Source organism: Phalacrocorax carbo, chromosome 8 (assembly GCF_963921805.1).
Source record: "Phalacrocorax carbo chromosome 8, bPhaCar2.1, whole genome shotgun sequence".
Taxonomy (NCBI): domain Eukaryota; kingdom Metazoa; phylum Chordata; class Aves; order Suliformes; family Phalacrocoracidae; genus Phalacrocorax; species Phalacrocorax carbo.
In genome coordinates, this window is record NC_087520.1 from 33,987,203 (window position 1) to 34,011,638 (window position 24,436).

The 24,436-nt window shown below is 37.8% G+C and overlaps 1 protein-coding gene across 4 annotated transcripts in view; it reads right to left on the bottom strand.

Moving 5' to 3' along the window:
• LOC104050481 (neural-cadherin) overlaps positions 1-24,436 on the bottom strand; it is a 66,724-nt gene that overhangs the window by 30,325 nt on the left and 11,963 nt on the right. For all 4 annotated transcript variants that reach the window (XR_010374275.1, XM_064459519.1, XM_064459518.1 and 1 more), the window contains exons 2-14: positions 19,978-20,175; positions 18,879-19,104; positions 16,218-16,422; positions 14,561-14,672; positions 13,000-13,249; positions 9,951-10,093; positions 6,686-6,858; positions 4,818-4,986; positions 3,880-4,050; positions 2,768-2,940; positions 1,400-1,567; positions 556-805; positions 330-457 (exon numbers count right to left, since the gene is read on the bottom strand). Coding sequence is in view for 3 of the 4 variants with exons in the window: in XM_064459519.1 (XP_064315589.1) it covers positions 330-457; positions 556-805; positions 1,400-1,567; positions 2,768-2,940; positions 3,880-4,050; positions 4,818-4,986; positions 6,686-6,858; positions 9,951-10,093; positions 13,000-13,249; positions 14,561-14,672; positions 16,218-16,422; positions 18,879-19,104; positions 19,978-20,175 (2,366 nt within the window). In the remaining variant the exon portion in view is untranslated. The remainder of the gene's footprint in view (positions 1-329; positions 458-555; positions 806-1,399; positions 1,568-2,767; positions 2,941-3,879; positions 4,051-4,817; positions 4,987-6,685; positions 6,859-9,950; positions 10,094-12,999; positions 13,250-14,560; positions 14,673-16,217; positions 16,423-18,878; positions 19,105-19,977; positions 20,176-24,436) is intronic.

Genomic DNA, 24,436 nt, shown 5'->3' on the forward strand with positions numbered 1-24,436 from the left:
TAACACATTTTTTTCATCCATTACTTTATCCAATAACATTTTAGGTCTATGTAGACCTTTCCAAAGCAGAGCATTCTATAGCAAGGTTTCCACCTGAACTACAGGCTGTATACATACTGCTTGGTTTTCCATCTCACAACTACTAGTTTAAGTTGCATTTTTCACATGGCAAAACAGAGAAACATGTAATTAACTACTTTATTTCATCTCATGTTTCCCTATTAGTCATCTCTTTTCGAGGTTGCAGGCTTCTAGTCTATTTAGCCATGTTCATACAGAAGTCATGCCATAGCTTTCATCACAGAAGATGTAGGTCCCCACTTACTTACCTCACCATTCTGACCAAGGTCAAGGTCGGTGGCAAACACCTGAACAACAAACGTCCCAACATCAGCTCCCTCTGTCACCGAGGCTTCATAAATGGATGAAGTGAAGAATGGGACATTGTCATTGACATCTAAAACATCAAGAAGTGCATGTAAAGAGAAAAACAGAAACTGAAAGGAAAAAAAAGTACTATGACTATACTATAACATCACTGAACAGCTTACACACCTGTTAAATTAATATAGACTGTAGCAAATGCTGCCAGAGGAACTGCAGCAATGTTCAGTGCTCGAACCCTCAATAGAAAGCTCTTTGTTGTTTCATAATCTAGTGGCTCAGCTACCAGGATCGAAGCAGAACCATCATGTCTGTTTGGAGTCAGGTAGAAACGAACTGGCATGTTGGTCTCCGGAACAAGTCCCTCTACTAGGTTATAAGTCACATGGGGATCTCCGAGGGGAGAAGTTGCTTTGATTGTCTGCAAAGTTCAAGAAGTCTGCGTAATCAACACTTTTGCAAGTACAGCAACATTTCTAAAAGTTTTTGCATATTGACCCTCCCAGATCTTCAGCTCTCAGCTGAAAACACTAGGACAAGTCTTTCCTGATACCAAAACTTAACCCTGCCCGATACATCTCCCAACCACAAACAGCTGCAGCCAAAGGTTACCAGTCATTATATGTTCGGTTACTTATGCTTTTATCCTAAAAAAATATATTTTGGAGTTACTTCATAAAGCTGTTCTAATTACTCATTCCAAGCAATCAAATTGAACTACTCTCAATACTTTAAGCCCAACAATCACCTCAGGTAACACAGAAGCATTCAAAAATACTGGAACATCTATAGCATTGTCCAAATGGAAAGGAAATTAAATAATGGCTGCACACATGTAAATTAGCACAAAAATGCTGGTTCCTGTTAGCATTTCTGAAAGAAAACCGATAGCAGATCATTGGTCCCTATGATACACAAAACTGTTATAAAAGCTCACTATATTTAAGCAAATAAGCAATGTTCAGTTACTCTATAGCCTTAGAGCTATAGACAAACAAGTCTGTCCCAACCTTACCAAAATTGATGCATCTCGTGTAGTATTCTCTGGAATAACAACTTCATAGCTGTCTCTTTCCCACTGTGGAGGCTGGTTTTTTGCACTGGTAATCGTTACTGCAAGTTCAACTTTACTGCTCCTATTACCTCCATCTGTAGCAATAATCTCTCGAATTATAGATGACCTCTGAAGAGTAAAAAAAGGTTTTGTTACAAAGGGTTTTGATCAGGGCTCCAGTGAGGTTTTTTTCCCCCCCCACAATAAATTAATACATGAAATTAGAGGCACACTTAAAAAAAAACCTGCACAGAAGAAAAACATTCACAACTGCAAAATACTGAGCTGAGAATACAAAGTAGGTGCAAGGTTGCTGAAAATTCTGCTATTTGCTTTACTAAAATTGTTGGAAAATGTTGTTATTTGTCCAATAAACCTTAGCAAATTTCACACAATTTTAAAACAAAAACAAAAAACCCTACTTCATGAAGCCCACGAGTTCTTAAGTTTACCTACCAACAGTTTTTGATATTAGGTCTATAGGGTTCTTAGATTCAATAAAGAAAGTATACTGAAAGAATACACCTTCACCAGATTTTGCATGTCAGTTACAACCTCCTCGCTGGCCAGGCAGTATGAGGAGCCGAAAAGTCCCTGACTTAGTATAAGCTCTCCTTAGCAACATCTAAACAGCAGTGTTATTATTCTCATCCTAAATCCAAAAAAAGCACTGTACCAGCTACTAGGAAGAAAATTAACTCTATCCCAGCCAAAACCAGGACACTATTAAAAAATTATTTTAAAATGGACATCTACAACAATATTTTTGTTTCAACAAAAATTACTTCACAACTCTGAGAATAGCAAATATGTAGGTATCTAGAAATAGCTGAAACTGATCCAATTTAGGTAACAACATGCAACAATTTTGTTCATTATGCCTTCACCTTCCTGAGTGACAGCTATGCTCAGCCCACGACAGCTAATATGCATCAAGTTGGGAATCTTATTTCACACTCCTTCACATGCAGGTTTGTGTCTTAACTAATTGCTTCTTAACACAGTAAAGTCCTACCCCTGGTTTCCTGCTCCCCTGCTTACAGTCTTAGCCCTCCAGTCCTTCATATTAGTATGCCAAAGCTAATGAAATGGGGAAGAACAAGTTCTCAGAGGCAGTGCTGTCAGCTTTCCAGCTGAAAACAGGGCTTATATGCAATTCACAGTCAATGAACTCACCAGCTAAAAGCCTAAGACTCATGTTTAAATTAAACATGACCTACTGATCCTTTAATGTAAAGGGTAACATGGAGGTAAGGACACACTCATGATCTCAGTCCTTCCTATAACATACTGAGATAGCCAGCTTAAAAAGGAAGGCAAGCACCATACCTGAGATATGGGTTGGTTCACAAACACCCAGCCTGTAGTCGGATTAATTTGTAAATAATTTGGTTCTTCATTTGCTATTGAATAGGTAATGGTAGCATTTGAGCTGTAGTCATCATCATGGGCTGCAACACGAAGAAAGCTGGTCCCAACTCTTGTGTCCTCTCTTAGGAAATCTAATGTAAGGAAAGGATATTTCAAACTGATAATTAATTCACTACAGTACCATGAACATCTTACTAAGAAATACTAAAATAACAACTTATGGAAGCTATAACTTTATCTTCCTTGGAACAATGGCCATAAAAATCAAAATGAATATTTTAAAGAGCTGCTATCACTTCAGAGCTACAGATCACATTTGAACTTCATATTATCACATTCATAACCTGGAATTCTTATTTCTCATAAGACACTACTTATTTTTTTCTTGCATTTTTACTAAAGGACTAATTGCTCTGTATGAAATATACATAAATGGAAATTTAATTTATTGATTTACTGCATAAAACCAGACGAAAAGGACCACATTGTCAGAAACTACTTTCTAGGATTTGCATACTATAACTGAGAATTAACAGTCTTCATTTCCTTTATTAATATTATGCATGCCCCTGAGTGCTTATCTATAAACAGGAAGGGTTTTCAAAAGAACCAAGACGGAAAGGTAAAACAACGAACAATGAAGAATGATGAAATTCAAATGGGAAAAGGAAAAATGTGTAATCAAATGTTATGACAAAAATCTATTAATCAGAAAACAAAGGATACAGTTAGTGCTCAGCACTGCACACTCACATACTTATTATAACTTCCCCATTTCTGTGTAGTACCACAGACACTTGGTATACTCAGGTAGGGAAAGATACTGACATGGCTATTGTTTCAAGGAATTCTCCTGTGAGAGCACTCAGGAAGGCCTATAAGTCAAGACTGTCCTTGCTACATTACACAGAATAACAATTCTGCAATTAATTAAAGCGAGTGCATCTCTGACTGCAATCACCTAGTCGGTCACAAGACCTACTGACAGGAAACACAAAACCCAAAAATCTTAGACATCAGGTAAGCTCACACTCAGGGCACCGAAACTCTATCCAGTGACTCTCAATTACATTCATAGTGGGTGTTTTCAAATCTGGGATCATTATCATTTTGGTCCAGGATGATAATATTTATCTGACATGTTCCAATGAGTGGTTCCGCTGCCTGATCTGTTGCTGTCACAGTGATAGGATATTCCCTCTGTTTTTCTCGATCAAATACCTGAACAGTTGTCAGAACTCCTGAAAACAAATTAAATATCAGGGAGTTAAAATACTACGCATTTGACAATATGCTATATTTAGGTGTTTATTCGTCTGTCAACAGATTGAGATACAATATAATAGGTGAAATACACCTATAAAGCGAACTTCAGGCTCAAGGATCCAACCACAAGATTTAACAAGTTTCAGCAGCTTAAATTGTACTTTTCAGGCAGATACAAACTTCATATACGCTTACAACTACACGCAACTGGACTTGAATTTGGAAAACAGAGATAAGTAACAAACTAGCTTTAAGAGAATGAGTTTAGAAAAAAAATTATTTTTTTTTTTAAAAGCAGTAAGTACAGAGTAAAAGCACATGTTATGCCTTTTATTCTCCAAAAGTTCAGCCTGAATTTAGTTCTGGCCTTCCAAGACTTAGTCTCTTCGCTGTTTGTAAGACTAGTCACTTGGATAAATCATTTATATGCCATTAGCAATGTTGCAAAGTAATGTGCACTTAAAAATGGTGGGTTTTTAAAATCTAGTTACAAAATCACGGCAGTTATTTCACACAGCAGAACTTCCACATTTCAGGGAAAACATCAGTTCTAGCTCAGTATTTAACATGTATGAAACTAAAGGGAGAATATTTGTTCATGCAGTTAATACAGTTTATATTTTGTCTGCTATCAAAAAACTCAATGAAAAAGCACAAAGTCTGATTTTATTTAAGCTTTTTTTTCAATCAGTGTAACAAAGTAGCTTCTATATGCCAGTATCAGTTCTGCTACTTGCTTTACCTGTGTCAGGATGAATACTAAATGCTGGCAGGACACCACCTCTGTGCATCAAGCCATATTTCACTACACCATTGGCTCCTTCATCGGCATCAGTGGCTTCAACCTGCATTACAACTGTCCCTGAAGGCTGGTTTTCCAATACTGAAGCATGTTCCCAATAATACTGACACTGGGAGGGGACCAAAAAAAAAAAAAAAAAAAAAAAGAAAAATCAAAGGCTTACCATGCCATTTGATTTAAAGATATACTGGAGGGAAAAAGAAAGAAAAAAATATTTAGCTACGCTTCCATTCACATGCACTGATGTTAATGTTTTATCTGTACCATGATTGGGATTGAGAGCAGCCCTGTTGAGAAGGGCTTGGGAGTACTTGTGGATGAAAAGCTGGACGTGAGCCAACAATGTGCCTTGCAGCCCAGAAAGCCAACTATACCCTGGGCTGCATCAAAAGCAGTGTGGCCAGCAGGTTGAGGGAGGTGATTCTGCCCCTCTACTCTGGTCTAGGGAGACACCATCTGCAGTACTGTGTCCAGCTCTGGAGCCCTCAGCACAGGAAGGACATGGACCTGTTGGAGCAGGTCCAGTGGAGACCACAAAAGTGATCTGAGGATGGAGCACCTCTCCTACAAGGACAGGCTGAGGGAGTTGGGGTTGTTCAGCCTGGAGAAGAGAAGGCTCCAGGGAGACCTTATTGCAGCCTTCCAGTACTTAAATGGGGACTGTAGGAAGGATGGGGGCAACCTCTTTAGCAAGGCCTACTGTGACAGGACAAGGGGTAATGGTTTCAGACTAAAAGAGGTAGATCTAGACTGGATATAAGGAAGAAATTTTTTACTCTGAGGGTGGTGAAACATGGAACAGGTTGCCCAGAGATGTGGTCAATGACCCACCCCTGGAAACATCAGCCGTCAGGCTGGACGGGGCTCTGAGCAACCTGATCTAATTGAAGATGTCCCTGCTCACTGCAGGAGGGTTGGACTAGATGACCTCTAAAGGTCCCTTCCAACCCAAACCATTCTAGGATTCTATGATTAATTAACACACTTCACTTGCTATTTTGTGGTTATAGGAACAACACACAGCACGAGGCCTCTGAGCACATCCAACCAGTGAAAATATTTGGAGGAAAAGTTATAGTTGCAGATTCTTCCAAATGTAAATTTTTTTTAAACTAGCAAAAACTTATAAAAAAGAGGGCATGCACTTGCCCAAACCACAGAATTGCTTTGGACTAAATGGGATTTCTACGCAAAGTAACTTTGTCAAGGACAGACTACCAAGAATTTCTGAGACTGACTTTTCAAAATATGCAATATTGCCCATCAACATTTCAGCCAACAGCATCAAACTTGAAATTTTTAGACAACAGATCTTTAATATGAATGAACATTCTGAAAACATATTCAAGATTTTATTTTTATAGTACTGTATAAGTTAAGCTAAAACTCTTGGATTCTCCTCTCTTTCATCAGTTCCAGACATACAATTGTCAAAAGAAGCCTCTATAACTTAGAGGGGTATTTTGGAATATTTTGGAACAAACCCACTGCATAAATAGCTATACCTATCAATTCCTCATGGCATACAGCACACTGAACCTCCAAAACCGATCTCTAAAATGCCAGAAGTGACACGTGGTTCAGGTAAGAGACAGTACTCACAGGAATTGTTCTGCCACAAGAGAACAAACCCAGAAAGTCCTAGGAGAGGGATGGAAAAGGTGGACAAGACAGTAGCATCAGGACTCAAAGAGAGATGAAAGCTGACCACTTCTTGAATAGCTCATCTGCTGCATCACTTGCAGTGACAACAGTCTTAAACATTTACCACACAGTCTAATACAAATGACTGAGCCTCATATATTTACCTTCTGAAAGACAGGTTTGTTGTTGTTGACATCATCAATTTTCACAACAACCTGGGCAGTACTTGTAAGAGAATGGGGTCCTCCAGAGGCATTATCATCAGTAGCCGTGACATTAAGTACATATTCCGTCCCCTGCAGCTCAGGAAATGGACTTGAACGAAGTCTAACTAGCCCTGTAAAAACAACATCAACCATTACCATAACAACATTAACCAATTACTGTTGTTATTCTGGCTAGTAAACATGACAAGAAACCATTCTAGTCTACCTATTCACCAATAAAACACAAGGTATATGTAGTTTAACTATGGTATTTTAATGCAGTCTGATATTAAAACAAAATTAAGATAGCACAACAGGTTTGTTTGTCTGCAGGTATGTCTACAGAGCTAAATAAGACAACAGCTACAACTCAGCTGACCTGCACATATTAGCTTTAATCTACCTGCTGCAGAAAAAAAAAAAAAAAAAAAAAATCCAGAGAAACATTGTGGCAGACCTCTGTTCAACCTGCATCAGTGCCACCAGCGAGCCTGGCTATGTTCCTGTATCATCATTGCAATGAAGCACATGTCACCATGTCTACAGCTGTACCTACCCCATGCTAGCTCAACCAAAACTAGTACAAGTTTACCTTCCTGCAGCATTTAGCTTTATTGACCTATCCTCAGAAACCTGTATTTTGCTACTCTCCCAAGTCCCCCACACAATACACCCTGCTGGATGGGACATAAAGGCACTGTCAGAGAAAGATGTATGAAAGATTTGCTACAAAAGCAAGAGAGACCAGTTATCTGAGACCACGGAGCACAGAGCTGTCATTCTTTTGCTCTATCATCCATCAATCACCTCTATTATTCATCAGGCATAATAGCAATTGTCATTGCAACAGAGTATTGTCACAGCATTAACGTCACTCACTTTGCTTGTAGATGTATTGCTGTAGCTGCAGCACTTTTGACATATTTCCATTTTACCTTGGCATTTCTGTGACAATGGTGAACAGCCTATTCCCCTGACATAATTTCTGAAAAGAAACTGCTGCAAGCCACTGTATAAACCTTTACTGGTTTATTTAGCAACAGAAGCCCAAAAGTGTTTTGAAAAAAATGTTAATGTTTCTAAAATTAAGTTTCAAAGACTGTAAAATTTAATTGGTAAAAAAGTATAAAAAAATACATCTACATTATTAGCTATATTAAAACTATGGAGCTAATTCTAAGAGATGCTGTCAATCAAATGTTAAGATTCTTCAAGCACTTACAATAAAGATTTTCAGAAGCATCAGATATACTACCCTTGTGGCAATTAGACACTTAAAACCTCTTTAGGTGCCAAAGTATCTTTAGAAATTCAGCTCTTGGAACCTACAACTCTATTTTTAAGTCAGAAAGGATAAAGGAGCTCTCAAATTCTGGATCACATGTCAACACTTGCAAGTTACCCACAGACCATATTTTTATGAACATTTCAGAAACTAACATCAATATTACAAAAACATTATTTGCATTGAAATTAAAATTTCATGCTAAGTGAACTTTCTGAAATTAAGAGACGGAGTAACTTTGGGCAGCTTACTCCTTCCTGTATATTCAACACCTGTGCTTTGAAAAATCTAAGTTCAGATCTTGATTGCAGTTCAAACAGGTTAATTATAAAGTAATTTAAGTGAAGTTAATTAAGTTACTTCAATCCATCAATGGGATTTAAATTTGGTTGCTTGTTTCTGTCTCAAAACATCCTGTTTTGTTTTTTCAAGCAATGAACAGCAAATAAATCCAATTAATTTAAAGGTATATGCAAGCCTACTCTGACAATGTCTGTTTGTGCATTTTTGGGTGGTTTTTTTTTTTTCCAAACAAGGGCACCAATGTTGTGGGATTTAAAAACATGCAAATACTGAAAAAAATTTGAAAAGATGTAAAAACTGGTATTTCAGAACAATTACTTAAACTGCAAAGTATTCTCCACACATTTTTTTTCTCATGCATGTAGAATTCTTGCCTAAATAACACTGCTCATGTGAATTATTTGTCCTTAAATGAAAATTACACTCACTGAATTCATATTTTATATACTTTTGCTTTCATTGAAATAAAACAGTGGTAGTCTCATTCCGCCTACAAATGTATCATTTTGTGTCAGTACAACACAAGCAAACTCAGTTAAGGAGTGTTTGCTCACACATACGTAATCAGGAGAGACATCAGAAAGGGGGGGCCGGGAGGAAGCCTCATCTCAAAACCCAAATGCCTACTTTAAACCAGTTAAAACTGAGTTATTGAAAAAGTTGCACAAAGAAAACTTTTCCAGTCAGAACTGTTATCCTATTGTTCTTCCTCCTCACATGGCTATTTGATTACTAGCAGTATCTTTGGCTAATTGCAGCAGGTGGTTGTCAAGCTTTGAATGCACCAACAGGCCTTGCAAACTTCCTCCTGCTCCCTGGATGTGGCTGCCCGTGTTCAAGGCCAGCTCCGACACCATGCAGCCCGCTAACCCTGGATCACACAGTTAGCTGTCAGAAGCCTTGCCTGTGGCCTCTGCCCCACGTCTCAGGACCCGCCCTTAAGCTCTGGTCCTTTCCCGAGCTCCCCCGGGGGTGTGCTGTACCTGGCTGTGGATCTTGCTGACCCTGACATGGCCTGGATGCCTTGGTTTCCCGCTTGTCCCGAGACGCACCTGATCACTGCGTATTTGCCTGGTGACCACTGGACTGTTGGACGAACCAAGTTTATGTCACGCGACCTGCTCTGCTGCTCTTGCTGAGGGTGGTGCTCTGTGCCCCTGCCTGTCTTGCTGTCACCCTCGACTCCTGTTTGATCTTACCCTGCAGAGTAGCCTTTTCTTGCTACAACTTTGAAACTAGTCTCCTAGATGAAACGTTATTCAAATCCTTGTTTGACATTTTCGAATGACACTGTTATCAACAATAACATTCTCTATTAAGTTACTTTCTGTTAAGTTACCAGTTATCTATAATAATGCTCTCTGTTAAGTTACTGACTAAAGAAAACAATGAACAAGTAAGATAGGTCCATTATACAAAGCTTTTAGGAGAATTATATTATTTTTTTGACATTATAGTAGTCTAAAACAATGGCATCTTTTTCCTGCACTTTTTAAAACCAGGTTAGCATTATCTTCAAAAATAGCATATGCTATTCAGTTTTCATAATTGCTACCTAATGAAGACCAAATTCAAGCTGCATCACATCAGAATCAACTTTATGACCACAGCAGCAAAGAGCTAAGACATTATTACCTTTCTTGGGGTCAATAACAAAGTTTCCTTTTTGATTCCCAGACAGAATATTATATGTCACACCATCTCCATCAGGGTCAACAGCATTAACTGTAACAATCAGTGTGTCTGGGCCTGCATCTTCAGAAACAAAACTCCTGTAGCTGTTAAAAAATTATGACAATACATTTATGAATTTAGACAGGAGATAATATATATATGGAACTATACAATGCCTACTGACTACCTGTACAAATGGTACTGCAGAGACCTGTAATTTATTAATAGTTACGTTGATAAGATGCTTCTTTGTTAACCAGTGAGATGATAGTATTGATTTATCTGACCATTCAAGTCTTTCTGTTGTTACCTCCCATAGATTTCCACTGCAAACTTTCAGCAGTATTGAAGCTTTGAAGTTTAGCTTTGCAACAAGACTTGGGCTAAACACAGAATTCACTTTTTTTAACTTTAAAAAAAATGAGTTGCATGATTCACATAATCAAAGCAAACATTTGCTAAGTTAAAGCATTGCTTGTTATAGCACACACTCTGACACAAGCTCCCAAAATGCTTTCTGTGTAGTCTTTGCACCAGCAGGACTAAGAAGAGAATCAGATCTGGAAGGTATGGTCATTTTTTAAAAAATCTCTTCTCAAGTCCAGACACATCACTGAAATTGTAAGCTCTTAAGAGGGATTATCAGCCTAAGCTTAACACTTTCTGGAGTAGAAAAGACCCCTGCTTTATCAAAGTCCCAAATACTTATTATTTTATCTGACTGCATAGCCCAGACTAAGCATACTACAGGCCTGTCCATAGTAGATACCCCCAAGCTCAGTCATAAGAATGAACTACAGCTGGCTGTATCCAACAATATAGATAAAATACATATGTACCACTGGGTTCAGAGTGCTTATGGACCCTCTCTCCATATGCTGAGAATAGGAAAAAATTCAAAGAAAAGAAAATGGATGAACAGAAAACCTCTCCCTTAGCTTTTGTTGCCTAGATATATGTGTTTTCATCAAAATCTTTGTAGAAACAGCTTCCCGCCCCCAATTTAATATGCAATGATGTAAGAAAGATAAATTATTCTGGTTTAGCACAGTCACAACCCTCAGGACACTGTCTTAACTCTGCATCTGGGAAGCAAATGAACTGTAATTCTGATAATTTTTAACATGAAATACAGGGACAGAAGAGTTCAAGTCATCAGAAGAGGTCTCTTAAAAAAGAGAGAGTAAAAACTGACAAAATGAAACAGAGTGGTAGCCTTAAGCATTTCATAACTGAGATGAAGAACCTTGATGAAAGAAAGCTCAGGGCAAGGAATCTTAAGTTTATACTGGACTGTAAATCCATTTAAAAAAAGGGCTAGGGCAACATCATCATCTTGATTTGTATTAGCCTGCCACAGAGCATAACATTAACTGCAAACTAGTCTCTCAACAGGACCTAATTTACGGGTGTTCATGATGAATCTATTTAACAGAAAACTTCAACTAAGTGCTCTCTGAAATTCACCTTTGGGTTCAAGATTTCTTTCATAACAGGAAAGATAAAGCAATATCAAAGCCTGGTTAACCTGTTTAAACAAAAACTTGAGCTAATTTGAACTCCAGGAGCTTAATTAAATTCCAATGCCAATCTAGACATATACACAATAACAAATTCCCTGCTATTGCATAGGGAAGATAAAAGCTTCTTGTGAATGTTTGGTAATTTAAAATAATGTTAATTTTAATCATATGTTTCAGTAATCTTTAAATATAAGTTGGCAGAGGGGTGGTTTGGGGTTTTTTTTTGTTTGGGTTTAGGGGAGGTGTTTAACTCTTTTCTGCTTCCCATTTGTTAGAGAAGTTTACAGCATCTTTAATATTATCACTCATTTCTGATTAAAAAATTAGGAACAGATACAAGACTATCAGAGACAGATAAATATTCAATGATCCTGGATATTAAAACAAATAAATGAAAAATAGGCATCATCTAAAGATTGAGAAACTTAACCTGGTTTAGTTTTTGGAAACGCACGGAGGTCCAATAACAATTTACGTAAGATCAACTTTTCCAAGCCATATCCCCTAAGCAATGTTTAGGAAAGAAAGGAACGCACAAGATTTCTGAAGCCAGACATTACCTTTACAAAAAATACGGACTGTCAGAAAGCTTTGATGTTTTGTTCAGCTAAACATCAAGCTTAGCATCACTGAAATCTCTGGCTGGGTTTTGTTCTGAGCAGCTTCTACTTTTAAGAGTAGAAGGCTGATACAGAAGCTGACTGGGAATTCCATTACTAAACCTCTAAAGCGAATGCAAGTTTATAGCACTTTTGACATTGCTTCAGATTTTTCTGAGTCCCAGCTATGGAAGAAAAATCCTTGCTGATGCTTTAGAAGGGGAAAAAAAAAACCACCCCAAACAAGAGTACAGTTTGTAGGGCAAGGCACTAAGCACAATTAAGTGAACTCCACTTATTGACATTTACCTTGTGTTTTTTAAAATTCAGTGGTCGTTTAGTATTCTGTCATCTAAGCATTTTTCTTTAATAATTATAAACCAGTGATGCGGACTGTTGACTCTGTCTAAGCTTAAATTGCCTAATTAAAAGGCAAAAATTCCACTGTGTACTCTGGATACAGCCTAAGGACTACACTGAGTTGCCTGCTTTTTCTGCTTGATTTTCTTTTGTGGTAGAGGGGTCCTCTTGAAATGTATAATCTGAAATTACTCTTTCAGTACAAACTGGAAAAAACGTAAGTGCAAGATCTGTCAAAAGAGACTGTCTATATACTACCTCTGTCTAGCTAGAACCACAAGTCCTACCATACATTGAAAGTATGCCTAAACCTTAAAATTAAGAACCAAAATTAAAGTTGCCTTTTTTTTTTTAACTGGTAGTAAGAGAGTCTCAAAGTCAAAAGATTGTCCTGTGTTTGTCAGTCCAACTCTCAGATTTGACTGAACCGAAGCCAGTTACCATCCTGTAATGATAAGCCTTTTGACAAAAATACAAAAAGCAACAGTAAAAGACAAAGATAACACAGTGTTAAGAATAAATGTTTACATTGTCTGTGAAAACTCAGGTGCTTCGTCATTCACATTTGAAACATGGATCCTAACAGTCGCTGTCCCAGTCTTTGGCTCTTTGCCTTTATCTACAGCCATAATTATGAACTCATAAAGATGGTTAGGTCGCTCATAGTCCAACTGTGTTGCTGGAAAAATAGTACCATGAGGAGTAATACTGAAGTCTTGACTCAAAGTGTAATATAGTAATTCGGCATTCTCTTTTGAATCGCAGTCAGTGGCTGTCACTATTAAGAGAGAAGAGAAAGACATTGTGTAGATCAAAGTTTGTGAACTGCAATGTTAAGTACTTTAACAAGAGAATTGGTGTGTAGTATAAAACTGTAATAGAATTTTCCTTGTCACATGGTGCTTGAAACAATTTACAGAACTGTGCTATCCCCTCTGCTTTTTATTGAACTGTTACTTGAAAATAAGCTGTTTAAAAAAAATAAATAAAAAAGACAAGAAAAAACTAGTTAAGTCCCTGATTGAATTCAGCCACTAGATCTTGCCTTCACCTCCTGGATTTAAAAAGCCCTGCACTACCAAGAACATATTCCCACACAGAGACATATATTCTCACACCCACCTGATCTGTACTGCTGACTTCAAGATCACTCAGACAGATCACACCCTGGGTGATTAAAGATTAAATGTTTACATATATTATTCAACTGATTCAAGTTATGTGTTTGTTAGATCCTACTCAAACTACAGAAACTTACGAAAATGTGCAGTTACCAGAATAGTAACTGACAGCCTATCATCAGTACATGATAAATCACTAAGTAAAACAGTAGGAGGTTATAAAATCCTATTTACTAGGGAACAGTAATTTTCCTGTAGTTTAATTTCCTTTTCCCTCTCAAGATTTATAAAAAGTTTATGTAAGGGTTAAGGACTAATATAAGGCCCTCTGCAACCCTTTATTTGACATAAACTTGTTTTATTGCCAGGACCTGCTCATTTCTTGATAAACATTTTCAATATAAGATTTTTGTGGTTCACAAAATCAAAATTTACATAATTTACAGAGCATCATCATTTAAAGCTTAAGTTATTGGTCACATTGGGAGAAAGCAAAGTTTTTCTCAAGCATCCAGACAAAACCTCAGATAGAACAGTTAAACCTTGCAAGAGGCTTTTAACACAAAAAAGCAGTATTCTCTACAGCAAGCCCACATAGTACTCAAAGACAGGCAGAGAAGGTGAGCTGATGTGTCCATAATTTCTGATCCAACATCACTCTCTTCCTTCAAAAAAAGAAATGTTGCAAGAGCAGCTACTATAAGCCTGCTGCTGTAATACCAACCACAACTGAAGTCCTGTTTTCTAAATCCTACAAAGAAGATTTGTTTCCTTTGTCTCCCATCCCCCAGAATTGTTTGGGTTTGCCGGTAGTAAATAATTATGACCCAATTCTACGAAGTGTCATTTGCCTTCAGAGAGTTGCAACTACCCATGTTGGGGCAGGTAATTCTGCCTTCTGAACCAAGTTCTAATGCGGGGGGCAACCACTCATACTGAATGTAATAAATTGTTTTAGAAGTACTAACCTTGTAGAAGTGCAGTTGTCTTAGTAACTGTTTCAGGAACACCAACTTTGCTGTAAATCAACTGATGAAATTCAGGGGCACAATCATTCACATCTGTGATTACAACCAGAACCTTAATGGAGAAGAGAGGAATGTTAAACAGCAAAGTGAATCAAGGCAATGACTTCATTGCTCTATAAATGTTAGATGGAAGAATTTCCCAAAAACATCTTTGAGGCCTTCAGAAGCTATAGCACACAGACCAAGCCATTTTTCTTAGATTGCTCTTTTCCTGGTAGAACCACTGAAATGTTAGATTCCAAAATACTAGGAATTGCCAAGTCCCGGTCCCTTGCAGCAACAGTTTCCATTTCATCTCCATTGATTATTCCCTATTATTAATTTAAAAGAAAATGGACTGTCTGCTTTCCAAGGATCCTTTTTCCATTACCTTATCTCCCAACACTTCCGTGATTTGTAACACTGAAAATTCTACTGGCAAGCATATTACATTTTAGTAGTATAAATCTTCAAGACCCAGTTCTGAATTCAATTACAGAAGCATAAATCAGACATAAATGGAACTGATTATGGTAAAACAAGGAAGAAATACAATCCTGCTTCTAACATCTTTATCCCTAGGTTAAATATGAGTCCACAGTTGCACTGTTTACAATCCAAACAGTAAGCAAACTAGCCTTTATGGCAGTTTATACTGTTACACTTCAGACTGTCTGATGTTGGCTGAGATACTCTGCATTACAGTTCAACAGGTAGTCATACACTCCATCTACCCTTTCATAGGTTCATATTAACTGGGAGTTGCTCTCTCTTAACTATTGAGGTAAAGCAGGTACAAGTTAAATTACATTTAGGCTAAATATATTTGTAAAATCATCTCATAATCCTCTTTCAAGTCATATTCTACCACTCTTCATCTTGTAGTACGTAAAAGGGTCAACAGAAATTATCGTTCTCTGATGTGCTACAGACAGTGTTTGTTACAATGACACTGTTTCACTGTCTTTCTATGTCTTCATACTTGTTCCTAATAATTCTGCCTCCTGTTCCCTCTATAGTGTACATCTTATTTCCTGCAGCAGGGTCAAACTGTTATATTGCATGCATTTCCTAGCTCAGTGAATCCTTGAATTCAAGTAACTAATAACTATATTTAGAAATATTTTTGTTGTTGAACAGCTTTCTAAAACACCATGAGCCATCACCTTTTAATATCTGAGTTTTTACTACTTTCTCTCTTTACAGGTTCATACCATGCTTTTCATATGAAACAAACTGTTTTCTGTTCTGCCTTTGTTTTCAATTGGAATAATCTCCAATATACACCATACTTTATGAAGGCTTAGAGTAAGACAAAACCTCATATCTGGCTTAGCCGCATCCATTTCCATATCTTCCCAGATAAGGCCTAGGACCTATGATGGGATGGCATATTGATCCCTCAGAAATAACCTTTTCAGCATCTGCAAGAGTAAACTCTTACAAGCCCCTAAACCGGCCCTCAGCTTCTACCCATAGACAGAAAGACTTTTAAAATGGACAACAGAACAGACAGCATGAGCTGAGGAAATGGAAGCCCCTAGTGAATCCATACAGAAATCTGGAAAGGGTGAAGGAAAATGGAAGTACACACAGACTGCCAGAAGCAAACACCTACCTCAGCTGCACTACTGAACTGTTCCTCATTTTCCTCTGCTCTGACCAAAAGAAGATACTGGTGTTGGTCACCCTCACAATCCACACTCCGAGTTAAACTGATATCTCCTGTTGCCCCATCAATACTGAACAGACCACTAGGATTAGTTAGTAAACTGTAGCTCAGGGATTTCTTTTGATATGATATAGCAGTGACTGTAAGAAAGCTGCATTTAAAAAAAAAAAAAGGACTCTTAGGCACATAATACAACATACTGAAAGATATAACAATAATTATATGTATCAGAAATGATGATGCAATTCCTGTAGGTCTGATCAGAGCAACACTCACCGAAGTCAGTGAGATAGCTGTACCTAAACACCAAACATTTAGTTATACAGTAGTCTACCATCTTGAGGTTAAACAGATAAAGATAGGATTCTTGGAAGGAGAACTCAGTAAGGATTAAAAACCACAGGAGCAGAGGATTTCATTTTTGCCACAACTGAATTTGCCTACTCTAACTTCCTTCTATGGTAGTTTCAGGCAGGAAACTAAAAGATAAAGCAAGATGCAAAAGATTAGCTTTAATAACAGCATGGTAAGTTTGCTGCTGCTGCAGTCATACCATCCTAAAGTTTCAACAGATAACTGCAGAAGGATAACAGCCAGTCACTAACAGCATGCATGTTACAGGTTATGCAGGACATATGCTTTTAGCTCTTGTCTGGCACTATTTTTTTTCCACTGAAGAAGTCCAATGCATTTAAAGTCTTCAAGTGGGAAAAACACTTGCAGTATGAAGTAAAAGAAGAAATTCTTTAAAAAGTGTTTTTAAGTGGTTTAAAACAGAATACTAATTCCTCAAGTGTTTGTTGCCTTATCATGCAGGATTCTAAGGAAAAAGAATTCCATCTCCCAGGAGAACCCACCAACATGTATGATCCAGTGACATCTACAACCAAAAAGACAAAACTCAGTTTGTCCAAACACCTCTTTCCCCATTGTACTTCCATGCTGCTGTCTTCTCACTTCCCTCAGGTGTGCTACTGAAACAATGGAAAAGGTTGCTGTAGGTCACTATCTCACTGTAGTATTTTTCTGTATTTTCCTATGGTGTGTTCTCACAGTCAGTTTCAGGCAGTGCACGACCGTATGCCTGCCAACAGGAATTATTTTGCCCTCCTCCTAACTCCCTACTCTGGCTGCATGTTCACACCACCTCTCCTCTCCTGTCAGAACTAAAAATCACAATGCTATGCTGTGAGCACATTTAACAACCCAACTGAAAACTTGGTTTTCTTTTTTTGGCTTTGTCTTTCATCAGATCAGCCTGCCTATGCAGCTAGTGTATTAGTACTAGTGGCAGACCAAAGGAAGAGAAAGCTTTGGTAACGCTCCTCTGCTCAGCAGCAGTCTTAAATGAGCCTACAATTGTGAAATCCTAAACCCAGAAATGCAGTGCATGACAGCAGCTCTGTTCTCCTGCATACTTGCCTAATTGGTCCAATTTAAATATCAGAATTTTAGGATTCTACATGGATTTTCATTACTATTTCTGGTCAACACGCAACAGGAAACCACTTTCACTGTGCATATTGTGTATATTAGAACCTCTTCTGACATAATAGTAATAACCACATTAAATACTTCATTCCTTTCAGACATTATCTAGTAACTTGAGAAGCTGACTAACCTATTATCACCTTAGGTGTGCAAACCTGATTTTAAATAGTGATAAAAGATAGTTAAAGAATTTCATTATTTTTAATCCTAAACATTACTGAACCCAAGATGGCAGGTACCTGTTAAGTATTGTAGCATTTTGCAGTTCTTGCATTTTTTTATGCCTGTGCTATTATAGTTTATTGCAGTTTTAAAGAAAAACCTTGTTGTCTACTATTAAGGGTTGCTTTTTTTTTTTAATCTTAACACACCTGGGTTATTTAGACACTGTAAAACTGAACGCTGTAGACTGAACAGTAAAATAGAACACTACAGGCAACATAACAACAGCTGAATGACCACACAAGGAAGACATTTACTGGACACAAAAGTATTCAACTGGAAAAGGATGTGTTTGCCCTAAAAACAAAACAGTCTGGGACAGACAGAACTGAGTATTCAGGTGGACCTACATTACTAATATTTTCTATGATATTTAGATCCACATGGTTAGACAAAGGATGGAAAAATAAAATGGCAAGTTTTGTGGTATCTCAATTCTTGCTCAGTTTGTCACCATGATTGATGAAGACAGCAAAGAGAGTCTTTTGTTTTTTCTGGTTTTCACTTGATGGAGAAGGCAATTCTCTATATTTGACACAAAATGAATATATTCTTTCACACCAGGATATCTTTTCTCATGGTGTAACAGTTCTAATTTGTATTCTGCAATCTGTTTGAAAATTAAGACACAGTCAACATCTGCTAATACTTTCCATATCATTTTAAAAGGCAAGAAACTGATTACTCAATACCGCATTTCTGTATAAAAGGGTGACTAAAAAAAAAAAAAAATCCATCAATCAAACTGTATCTTGATCACTTCTATTAAGATATCTGAATTACTACTCACTGTATCTATTTATGATTCACAAACAATACTGAGGATTTGGGGAGATCAAAGAAAAATTAAACTAGCAACACAATCTCACTGCATTATTTTTAACTGTTACTTACCATTTTCCTTGCGGCATACTTTCAGGAACATAAACAAAGTATGATAGGTTGGTGAACTGTGGTGGCCGAAATCCAGCAATTACAGAGACAGAGGCTGGAGACCCTCTGCTTCCAAGTTTATCTGCTGCAAGCACAGTCAGTAAATACTCCTTGTCCCTCACCAATGGCAAACCTGTCGTTTTAACCCAGCCAGTGTCCTTCTCAACTTCAAATCTGTCTTCACCACCTAAAAAGGACAGATCCACAAATTGTTGTCAGCAAGAACATTTTTATTTTATTAAAAGAGGAAAATACAGTATCAATTCTCCAGTTGGTTGTTGTCTTAAAATCAGCATGCACCCAAAAATTCTTAAGTTTGTTTAGCACTTAGAAATCAGTAATTACATTCATGATTAAATTTCTAAGTTGCATTTTACTTCTCTGGACAATTATCACTCCTCTTTATCCTCCCATGCTTTGCTGTTGTTTGACCCTAAATGTCCCTTATTCGAAAATACCCTGCTAGAGTTCTGGCCAAGAGGAACAAATTCACCTTTAGAACAGTGAATTCTACTCTCCTTCTTACACAGTTTTGAACTATGACCAAAGTTTCTTTTAGACCCCCACAAAGAAAACTGTTAATGAGTCTGTACTAGCTTTACAAAGCTAAGGCACAACCCAGACCCTCAAAAATTTGTTAGAAATGGACCAGAAGCAAAACTCCCACAAGGCAGAAGGAATATTAACCCTCTCCACCCAACAAACTGTGCTCCACATACTCCCCTGTCTCAAACAGGCAGTCCAGCAGAGAGGTGCCAACTACTGCTGCCATTGCCACCCCCTTGCCAAAGCCCTGAGGATCACCGATTCCTCCTAGCCCCCATCATCCCCGGGGGACAATACAGGCAGGAACCCAACTTCGCAAGAAGAACACGCTTCAGGTCTGGCAGATCTGTCTGTACCCTCAATAAAGTTGATTTTTCTCACACACAGAGCTGAAGGCTTATGAACCTTTTGCCAGAGGAAGGGAAGATCTTTCAGTAACAAAACTGAGGATAAAAGACAAAAAAGTCACAGCAGTGAAGCCTAATACACAGGGAATGAGGGGGTTAAAAATTACCTTCCAAGAGAAAATATTCTACAGCTCCATGGATCCCTTCATCTGCATCCACAGCAAACAGCTTGTATACTTCAGTACCTCCTGCAGCTTCAGGGGAAACCACGGCCAAGAACGGGAAGGGCTCCATGGCCCATTCAGGTACGTTGTCATTCACATCTGTCACAGTAAGTGCCAAGTGCACCAAGTACCAATCCTTTCCTAACGGTCACAGAAAAATTAAAAACAGTAAGACAGCTACTTATGGCACTCAGAGTAAGAGAAACATGTATCAATTCCTGAGTATGTGTTGTCTGCAATATTGTTGGCACAGAATCCAGAAAAACTTGGTTTTCAAGGCTCTTCTGCCCTCACAAATGCAGGGGAGGGGACAGCCAGTACAAGTACTGCTGAACTGCAAGACCAGGGCTATATTACACTCTACTAATATTTATTTTTAGGAAAGATCACACATTCTTAAATTTTCAAAATTTAAGGACACATTTTCTGAAAAGTTTTTTTGATTAAAAAAATCAAGAAGTATTTTATTTATGCAATGATTACACCAACACTGAATTTTGAAAATTAAATATTTGTCATCAAAAAATTCTAACCCATCTACCCTAACTAGTGATTTTCCTGGTTCGGAAGTTCACTGAAATCCCAATGTTTTTCACTTCCGTTAAAGATTAAATGCTGTTAAAAAACAAACAAAACCCCCAAAACAAACCACCACAGAATGGAACTACTCAATCCTCCAAAAACTGACAACAGAAGATCCTTAAAAATTAAGGAAAAGTATTTCTTATACCTCTACCATTATTAAATCAAGCAGTAAAGACAGTAGAGCTCCTAAACAAGTAATAAATATCAGGCAGGTATTGCTGAAACGGTAGCAGAAAGGAAAAAATGTCAGACTGAAGAAACTGCTCTGAAATCTGCAGGAATGGAATTAAGCATTCCTGTTAAAGGAGGACAGATTGGGAAAATATCCTGGGTGAAGAAATTTTCTGAACACAAGACCAAAGGATAGGATTAAAATCTTCACATTCCAAAGAAAGCAAACTTATACAGGAGACAGAAAGCCATTTCCTCCTTAATAAATTTATACATACTTTCAACTGAAAAAAAATGCTTCCTCCAATCACACACAGCTAGCTCAGATTTTGAAGCAACTTAGCTGGGATCACACAACACTGTGACACACAAGTATTTTTTTTGTAACTGATAATATTTATCAGCAACATTAGGGAGCGTAGTATAAACGTAACTTGGGCCTTTTGGCCAGCATGGCTCCAAGTGGAAAGGCACTGAACTTTTAAAATGTTTTGCTACCGAAGCCAACTTGAGTGTTCCTGCAGTCCTTATTTAATGCCTCTGGCTCCAGAAAAGTGGTGTATGCACACCCTGTCTGACTCCGAAAGCAGTACAACTGCATTGACATAGCACTATGTCCCAGCTAACAAGCCTGGGGAAGTAAAAGGTCCAGGTAAAAACAACTGTCTACATTTACAACACGATTTATCCACAGGTTTAATAGTGGATGTAAGGTCAGAATTTTTAAAGTTGATGGTGTTAATACTTTATTTCAGTGTGTATTTATTATTTATACATACATGAAAACATATCTATACACACACACATTTATTTTCAAAATAGCTTTACAGGAACTGAAACAATGTACAAAGAGGAACATCTAAAATTATCAGGTTTAATTTAAATCTAATTAATAATCCGAAGAATTTAGTGTTTAAGACTCTAAACAAAGTGTTGCCTAGATCTTGTAAACAGGGTTATCTTTCTAAAGAGGAACACCAGGAGGCTCCTCTGGCACACCAGGAGGGTGCCACTCAGGCTGAGCAGCTGTACTCTCTCTCCTTCTCCCCTTCCTTAACTGCAGCATTACATCCCTCTCCAAAACACACCTATGTTCCAACTAAAATATGTTACTTTGTCTGATGTATGCATTTACTGATGTTACCCCTTCGCTCCCACAGCAGTACTAACATATCTTTCACATCAGTCTCTTGCAAGCTTCAGCTTTTCATAATTACTAACCTCTGCCTGATAGCAAGTGGCATATTTAGTACAGCGTATCTAATCCGCAATCTATAAACAACCAGTAAGTGGATTGTCGTAAAGAAAACTCCTTGGTGCAGTGATTAACAAAGTCAAATGTAAGTTTCTTAGTTTAGATTCCTGAGACTTAATCCATCATGACCTCTGAGGACTTTGTTCTGATTCAGAAAATTCTCTTAGAAAAATCCGCATTCACACAACATAATCACAGCATCTCTCCTTAGTTAAACTTGTAAAACTGTATTAATCTGAATTTTAGAACTATAACTGCAAATACATCACTTTTTTATCTTTCTCTAAAGAGCAACAGAAAGTGTATTGACAGTAACTTGTCAAATCCAAATTAATTTCTTTGTAATTTTATCCTGTACTCAGAACTAAGGTTCCAGGGAATATAAGCTTAAGATAGCACATATGAAAACAGTGGCTACAGCAAAACCAAACTTCTAATTTATCAAATAGTAAATCACAGAAGCAATCAGTTTCCTGAAAAAAAAAACCCTTAAACATGCCTTTTACCATTGAAGAACACGGATACATACAACACGATTTTACATTTTCATGGAAAAATTATCAGTTGCCACGTACATCCAAGTCTTACAAAGCCATCTCGATTCTGAGACAAATTGTGTGTTATGTATTGCACTTCTGCAGTCAGAAGTGTTGGGAGGCCTAGTGTAAGGATGCTCAAGTTGGCTTCTCTAGTCTAATGATCTTCATAAAATTGCAGGTGAAGCCAAAGTTTCCAAAAATGAACTCAAATTGCTTCATTACAAAAAAAGACTGACACCGAGGTGAGACTACAGTAGCCCACACTGCTATTGCACTGTCCTCATAGTCACCCAGGTATAATTCTCTTCAGCATTTAGACAGGCTCTGTGAAAGCAGCTGCATGCTTTCTCCTCTGCTTGCAGATGCTGTTGAACTGCACAGCACAAAACTAGCCAGAAAGAGCATCACAAAAGCATCCAAAAATCATGATGTAAAAAGGAGCAACACGGATATTATTTCCTACTACCAAACTAAATAGAACCAAATGTGTTTCATGTCAGAATGCGTGTTCCAAAAATCCCAGGACAGTCCAAGACACCTGAAGAAACTGCAGAGGAGGGAACTTCTTAGATGCTGGTCTGAGTCTGAGGTTGAAATACACCACGGTGACCCACAACAGGGCGAGTTCTAAATGAGAAGTGCCTAATGAGATCAGTGTCTCCTCTGATGCTCCAAAGATTTTAATTAAAAGCTTGTCCAAAAAGAGTAAGTGCAAACAGGAGAAGTTAGTGTCAAAATTGCCAGTCTCTTCTCAAAAGAGGAGGTCTTGGGGAAGCTGTCACAAGTTTGTAACTACCCACTATTAGCTTAGCTTGCCTGGGCATACCGCAGGCTTAAAATAGGAAGCACTAAATTAGAAACTGAGTTAAGCACCTTTGAACATCTGCCTCTACAACAGCAAGATCTATTAAGCATTTGAGTGCCACTTCGGTAACCCTGTCAGGAGTAGAAAGGTTACTGATTTTTGTCTCTCTGGAGTCTGGAAATCAATATCCTAATCAACCTGTGGACTCATTCTGTTTCAAGTTCTACTAAGTTCTTAACGCACACATATTCCTCTATCCAAATAGTTGAATTTGGATTGAAGAATTCTGATTGAATAATTGAAGAATAACTGATTTTTATTGAACAAGAAGTAAAAAGCCTGGATACAAATTCCACTCTTGCCACTTACGGATTGTCAGTTCACTTAATATTAATATAATTACAAACTAAGTACCAGCATAACTGAGAAATACCTCTTTAAGGAAACAGTGGAAAACTGCATCAGGACTGAGATTAATCCTCACATGCCCTAGTAAACTTTATTCATCAAAAACTAAAAAGGACTTGGACATGTTCCTCCAGGTACTTGTGTTTTAATAGTTAAGAGACCTTAATGTCATTTGACATCTTGGCAAGATCAAAGCTTTCAGCAATATGTTGGTTACCTCTGAAACATCTGAATACTCTTAAGAATTTTGCTAGGATAGTTAGCAGGAACTGCAATGCACATATATGAAGAGACAGGCATGAGCACCTCCCTTGACCAGTATACATAACCACTGCATATGACCTTACAGATCTTACTGGTATGTTATCTTCTTCCATCAACCATAGGCAATCTGATTCACAAGCAAAAATACTAAATAAATCATCATGAATTTGCTTTCAGATAAAGGCAGTCTGGAGGAAAATGACTAAGTTTTCCTTGACTGCGTACCATACGTCAAAGCAAAAACTGTAACAGAAACACCCAACGGGACTGTACTACTCTGCACAGAGACCTACAAATGTGACCTGACAACCTGCAGAAACAACATTGGGGTGTTCAATGAAACATGATCAGACAAGGATCTGCCAGAGGACAAGT